Below are 7,500 nucleotides of genomic sequence, written 5' to 3'. Positions count from 1 at the left end.
AACAGGAGGATGGGGAAACTAGGAGTATTACATAAGAAAGCTTAAATTATAACTGACTTCTTCCTCTTACTTTCTTTAAATTGAAGCCGAATTCGATGATTACGAGTTTGGAAAAATGCTTGGAGCTGGTGCGTTCGGCCAAGTTGTTGCTGCAACACATAAGAAGGAGAATCTTCCGGTATGTATGCGAGGTTTATCGATGTTTACATTTAAAAGGTGTTTTCTCAGCATTTGCAACGGTCGTTAGATAAAAAGAGGGTGAAGTCTAAGGTATCCTCAGCATGACGCTTATCAGCATCATAACGAGGTTGACTGAAAGCCTCGCTTTCATTCAAAGGCCAGTAAACTTAGCACACACACACACACTAGCCCATGAGCTCCAAGCACACATCTATAATAGAGAATGGGGCAACAGATCGGAAAGTCTCACTCGGGATCCGCTTCTCGCATCACCTTTCGCGTAGTGCTATTGCACAAGACAGAGCCTTTTCTTTAGCTATTATACAGTTCCAGTTAAACTAACAATTTATTTCTTTCATTTTAGTTGGCGCTAAAATTTGTCCACAAAAGTTCAGTCAAGGAATTTAAAAAGGTTCGTACTTTGAAAGGTGACAATGGCTTTGAGACCATGCTTAAACAATTTGACAAAGAGTAAAATCGACAGTATTATAATACACTTTAAAAAATGACTCGATTCTGACTGGACGACAGTGGTACAATTTTACTCTAAATATAGAGTCCCAATTAATTAACTATGGCAACCATGCGCAGACGACTACAAGCTGCAAAATCGAAATTGGCGGTAGGAGGTTTCTTAAAAATCATCTCCTCTTGCAAAGATCATTCACAGCTTTTTCTTCTGAAACTTACTCCAGATCTTGTGATTTCGTAAAGAGGTATAAGTGTTCCAAAACTCATCGTATTTTAAATCTACCAACGGAAACAAAAATCTTAAAAGAGTACAAGAGTCCCATCGTAGTGGTAATAAAATGCTTTAGAAGGCGATTGTTTTCGCAGACCGACAGATATAATGTTCATTGCTCATCCTTTTCATTGCTTTGAATTTTTGCAGATCAACGGAAACGAAATTCCGGCCGAAGCTTATCTCCAGCACCGAGCTCACAACCGCAATGTGATCGACATTTACGAAGTGATCGACATCGACGATTTCTTTGTGTACGTCATGGAAAGACCTGAGAAGTGTAAGGACATGTTCGACATTATTGCGGAGAAATACAACGCCAACACTACGTTGACAGAGAAAGAAGTACAAAAGTACTTTACTCAAGTCTTTCGCGCCAACAACTGTTGCGAAGACAACGGAGTATTGCATCGAGATGTGAAGCCTGAGAACATCTTGGTTGATATGAGCTGTGATGAGGCAAAGCTGATTGACTTTGGATTGTCATCCGAGATCCAAGAGAAACCCTTTACCAAGTTTAGAGGTAAGTGAGATGAAATGGATTAACAGAAAGTACGCTTGCAAATAGTGTAGAAACCCTTTTCACGACGACGCGACGAGAACAACAGAGAGGAGAGTGCAATTTTTGGTTATGTTATCTTAAGCAACAAACAATTTCATTCAACTGTAAGCACTGACCTGTAAGCGAGGGCAAGACTCGATTTCAAGGTGACTGCTTTTCTTTTGCGCATGATCGTAAAATCTGGTTACTTTTAATTTAAAACTTAACGATGAAATGATATATGAAATGGATCATATATGAACTGCGGATATGAAATCAAGTGAAGCTATGATCCTCGCAGTCATGGGCGCAATTTTTGCAATTGCGTAAAGAAGCCTGAAAAATTCAGGACTTCAACGGGATTTGAGCCCGTGACCTCGCGATACCGGTGCGACGCTCTAACCAACTGAGCTATGAAGCCACTGAATTTGGGAGCTGGTCATTTGTGGGTTCTAATGTTCCCGTGAGGAATGAATCAACGATGAAATGATATATGAAATGGATCATATATGAACTGCGGATATGAAATCAAGTGAAGCTATGATCCCACAGTTCATATATGATCTATTTCATATATCATTTCATCGTTGATTTATTCCTCACGGGAATGACCACAAATGACCAGCTCCTAACGTCAGTGACTTCATAGCTCAGTTGGCTAGAGCGTCTCACCGGTATCCCTTGTTAACGCAATTACAAAAATTGCGTCCATAACTGCGAGGATCATAGCTTCACTTAATTTAAAACTTGTTTGAAATGGCTGCACTCTCTCGTAGGAGGCTAACGAATGTTTTTGCCTTAAAAGGCAACAGAGGTTAGCCAGATCGAGAATTAGATAATGCGAAAATATTTTACTCATGGAGTAATTTTTAGTTATGAACCATTTCTCGTCTTTCAGGTACACCAACTTACATGCCTCCTGAATACACTAAACACGGACAATATGACGGTTGCCAGGGAGCCGTGTGGCAAATGGGAATTCTTCTGGTGGATATGCTATCACCTACTGTCAGAGCATTTAAAGACCCACGTGATGCTCTTATTAAGCCACCAAATGTGCCCAAAGACCTCTCACCAGGTATTTGTCGAATTTATTTGCATATCACGTCAGGGCGACCGTGTTGGGGTGCCTGTGCTAAGAATCAGTCATGTTGGTATCCAAGGAAACGAGCTCTATCTTATGCAGGATCATTGCACGCAAGCCTTTAAGAGATTAAAGTTTCAATGGGATTGAAACCCAAAATTGACCATGCTATTGAGCTGAAATGCTCTATCAACTGAGCTTTCACAAACTAATAAATACACTAATTAACACTCCTCGTTAGCATTCTTTATATAAAGAATACTAATTAACAATTAGACTCGTAGCCCGGAAGGGCTACGGGTCAATAGTCCATGAGGCGAAGCCGTATGGGCTATTGACCCGTGGCCCTTGACGACGAAGGGTCTAATTGTTTTAGTATCACCCAACTAGTCGGACAGAAAAGGCAATAAAAAAGTTAGAAAATGCAAGCTAAATAAAGATTTATTTGGGAATAAAACGAAAGAGAGCATCACGATTTTCGCTACTCGAGGACTATTAATAATAGTCCTCTAGTAGCGTAGCCAATCAAAATGCAGGATTTGCATTAGTCCACTAGTTAGTAAGGCATAGCTTGTTTTTCTGATATGCTATTATTCTCCTCTCACAATTTGAACCAAAGGGACACGATTTTTGGGGAATGTTTTTGAAGTCGTTCAAAAAACTCGCAGCACCTGTTTTATCGTTCCTAAAAACACTCAGCTACGCCCGAGTCGCGTTTTTAAACCCCGATAAAACACTGCAGCTGCTCCTTTTTTAAACAGTACATCAAACTAGCTAGGAGCTGGTCGATTGCTCGTTCAAGTTATATCACAAAGGAGCTGAATAGGATGATACTAAGAATATATAATTTTTTTCCAGGCTTGCTTGCAACTTCTAAGTGTATTTATGTACCTGCAATGAGCTTTTAAAGTCAGTTTCAGGGTAGGGTAGGGTTTTTCAGCCGTTTTGGTCATAAATAGGGTATCGATTTTGGCCAATTTTTCTCCATTTTGGTCATAAATAGGGTATCCATTTTTGCACTCTAGTCTTGAATTCGTTTTTTATTTAGAGGCTACTTCTTTATCATGTAACCTACCTAATAAAAGCAGATAAACAATGCCTTTAACATTGGTCTGAACTAGGGAAATAATTATAAGGCAGGTCTGCACCAGGGTATTGATTTAAGGGTCAGGTCATAAATTGGGTATCAAATTTTTGGTCAGATCATAAATAGGGTAGGGAAAATCGCAGATTTTGGTCATAAATAGGGTAAGGGTTTTGGGAAGCGGGCCGCACACCCCTACCCAATTTTCTGGGAGTACCCCCACGGGCGGGGACCTCTCTTAATTTGTTTGGTCTTTGTTCGTCAAATTTTGACAATTTTTATAAATAATAAGGCATCAATTCTTATATCAGATTTTAGGTAAAGATGGAGAAACAGGTTTGGTGCAGCTGGAAATATTTATCTCAGTGTTAAAAAAATTGTTGAGCGTGGGCAATCTTTAGCTTATGAATTGCGAACTTTTTAAAATTAATATTCTTATCATTGTTTTTTTTTCTCATTCAACAGAACTCAAGAACCTGATCCATTCGCTGCTAAACATAAACCCAGTCAACCGTCCAACTCTCAGGCAGATTCTCAATCACCCTTGGTTTGCACTTACAAACTGAAATACTTTTTCAATTCAAGTTTTCCTGTCATCAAGAAGACTCTATGAACAATGAATCAATGAACTCAATTGCAGACTCAAATGAAGATTATTTGTAACATAGACTATTAGCAACTACTGAGCTTACATTGTGTATCATTGTACTGATATTTCCAAAGAAAATTTTACTTAGAAATTAGGGCAGCAAAGAGAGGGAGTTTAAATGTAAATTGCAGCAGTTTCTTCTGCTGCCACTGTATTAACGGGGGTGGGGGACAGAGGGAGAGGAAGTTTGTATATATGGGGAGAGGGGACGGGAATTTAGGGCAGAGTGGACGGGGTGGGAAGTGTTGGGTTGGAACAAAAAATTACAACAATAAAATAAATCCAAAATCATTAAAAAACAACAACAACAACAATAATAAAATAAATCCAAAAGCAAAATAAAAAAATACAACAATAAAATTAATCCAAAAGCAAGAAAAAAAAAAAGGGCAGTAAGGAGATGGATTTTTTAATAAATAGAAAGTACTGTAGCCTCTCCCATTGCCATTAGGGTCCTTTAGATTCTAGGACGAGAACGAGTTCGAGTTTTGACTGTTTGTTTTTAGCGAAAATACTAAGAAGATTTATAACCCGTACGATTAATTTTACTCTTTGTTAGCAGTATAGGTTGCTCAGTTATTCTTATTGCTGTTACCTGGTTCTTTTTGTTGATCAAAAAATTCCAAAACTGCTACCGTCTTGTTGACTTTTTTTGACACGACGAAATTTTTGGAAAACCTCGTACTAAAATGACGACGGTAACGCATTTTTCCTGCCAAAATGACGCTGGTTTGCGCGCGCTCACTGTTGTCCTATGAGAAAATTTGATACTCGTAGTCGTTCTCGTTCTAGAATCTAAAGCTCTCTATTATACTAAACAGGGGGAGGGAAAGGCAAAATAGCGTGGGGTGCACAGGGTGGGGACTGTTGGGGTGGGACAAAAAAAAAATACAACAATAAAATTAATCCAAAAGCCAAGAAAAAAAAAAAAACAAACAAACAAACCACACAAAATATAACCTCGATGGAGCTGCCAAAAAAATTCACTGGAGTCCGAGGTTATTCGAACGTCGTTTTTGGCTCTCTTTTACAACATTGTTACATGTATAGGTCTGTTAACCTTTTCGAACCATTCCATTCTCGAGGAGTGCATTTGTTTTTTTTTTGTGACAGTTCGTTTTTCAATAATCATTACCGATAAATTCAAGACTGAGTGCAAAGGCGATTTTCACCAATCTTCAATTTAGACTCTGGGAAAAATCAAACGTTTTTACGCTAGAAAACCAGATTCAGAATCGTGTTGCATCGAGGTTATGTTTGGGAAAAGTTCTCCCGTAAAAATAATATATGGTATATGTATCTTAGGGAAAAAAGCCTTTCTTTAAGAAAAAAAAAAATTTATATAAATTCCTGTCAAACATGTTTTTGATTCAGATTGAACGAAATAGCCATACTTGTAAACTTTCTTTTACATTTTTCTGTGCATTAATCATATTGCATTAAATTGAATTTTTGAATCCTTTTAATTAAAATTCAGATTATTTGCAAACAAAGAGCACTTTAATATTCCTGTGAAAGTTTTCCCTTTCCGTAAAACGAAAACTCCACTCTCAATTCATTGATTGTTTATTGTTGGGTCGAGAAAGATCGTCCAATCAATTATGGCTGATTGACAGGAGAAAACTCGCCCCGCCGCCACTTCCAGGATAATTAATTGATATTGAAGTTGCAAACATGGCGGTCATTGGTGAATTTTCCGTCGCAGCGACAGCAGCCTTTTTTTCAGCTATAAATTGTTCAAATTCGTTTACGAACCTTATAATGAGTGAGATTATCGTCCAGAGAAAAAACCTGGCACGTCCTCCACTTCAAATAAACTCAGCTTTGACGCGCTGCCCTCTAAATCGCTCAAGAGCTGTAAAATTTACCACCTTGAATTTTCTCAGTACATGTAATAAAGCAATTAAATGACAGCCCCAGCTAATTTACCAAGGGGAATTTTTTATCCTAAAATGACGTTTACCCAGGATGGTGTTAACCATGGCTATTTTTTTGTGATATTTTTCCCGGTTGTGCCAGAGTTTTCATCGATAAATACATTAATTGTTGGTTTTCACTCACGTGATGAACAGCCATGTTTTTCACTGAAAACAAAGGAACTTGTTTGTATAATAATAAAGATCAATTCACTATTTCACAAATCCCATAATACAGTTCATTTTGCGGGTTATTTGCATTGAAAGAATGGATATTCAGTTCACTGAAGCATGATACAGTCCCAAGAGTAAATGAACCTCCCAAAACGTATTGCATTATAGGAATGAGAAAGTAGCGAATTCCCGAAGGATTTGGTCGAAAGACCTTAGACAGCAATGACCAGAACCAGGTTGCTGACCAGCGGTTTTCGTTCAAACAATGGTTTGCTGGGGGTGCTCAGTCTCACGGGCTCAGAAAACCTGGTTGTGGTCATTGTTATATTAAGGTGACGACAGCTCTGTCATTTTTCGATTTTATTTTTATAGGCCACTTCGGAAAATACCATAATACTCTTTGTTTGTCCTCCCAAATTTTGCATAGGCGTTGTTTCCAGTTTCTCTTGGGACTTACAATGGTCGCAAGAGAAAACAAAAACAATGCTTATTCAAAATTTGGGGGGACAAACAAAGAGTATTATGGTATTATTCCAAGTGGCCTATTTGGTCGGGTCACGGCCACCGTGCACCAACATGGCGGCCGTGACGTCATGTGCAACCGAGAATAGTGATCTTTAGATCGGAGGACTAGGACGAGTACGAGTACGAGTTTTCCGTACTGAGCATGTGCATAAGGCTTGGAGGCCGACATTTTTCGAAGTGCGCGTGCTCAGAAAGGAAACTCGTACTTGTAGTCATCCTCCGATCTAAAGGTCTCTAATATTAATTTTATTTCCTTTACGTCCCAGGCTTCAAACTCCAGTTTAGCTCGGTGTAAAAATTGTGAAGCTTTTTGGAGTTTTGAAGCAAGCAACCGTGGACAATTTTCCTGTCGGTTTACGTTGGATCAGTGGCTTGATCTGATCGGCGTTATTTCAAGTTGATTAAATATTTTAAGCAAGAGCCGATCGATACAGGTACAATGAGAGTTGGAGTTGGATGTTGACGTAATACTGAAAAGAATGTGATAAAACATGGCAGTTACAGAGATTTTGAATTCAAATACTAAGAGTCACGGAAAAAATAACGGAAATCACTCAAAATAATAAACTGAAATCTAATACGTTTCTTCGCGGATATTAAGACCG

The 7,500-nt window shown here is 38.5% G+C and overlaps 1 protein-coding gene across 1 annotated transcript in view; it reads left to right on the top strand.

The window, feature by feature from the left end:
• LOC138054512 (serine/threonine-protein kinase pim-3-like) overlaps positions 1–5,693 on the top strand; it is a 10,165-nt gene extending 4,472 nt beyond the window's left edge. The window contains exons 4-8 of the mRNA XM_068900966.1: positions 87–178; positions 545–592; positions 1,073–1,445; positions 2,362–2,541; positions 4,097–5,693. Of these exons, the coding sequence (XP_068757067.1) occupies positions 87–178; positions 545–592; positions 1,073–1,445; positions 2,362–2,541; positions 4,097–4,197 (794 nt within the window). The 3' untranslated portion in view covers positions 4,198–5,693. The remainder of the gene's footprint in view (positions 1–86; positions 179–544; positions 593–1,072; positions 1,446–2,361; positions 2,542–4,096) is intronic.
• Positions 5,694–7,500: the final 1,807 nt, after the last annotated feature.

Source organism: Montipora capricornis, chromosome 1, assembly GCF_036669925.1.
Source record: "Montipora capricornis isolate CH-2021 chromosome 1, ASM3666992v2, whole genome shotgun sequence".
NCBI lineage: Eukaryota > Metazoa > Cnidaria > Anthozoa > Scleractinia > Acroporidae > Montipora > Montipora capricornis.
The sequence above is the reverse complement of the archived record's forward strand: the minus strand, read 5'-3'. Positions and strand labels throughout refer to the sequence as shown.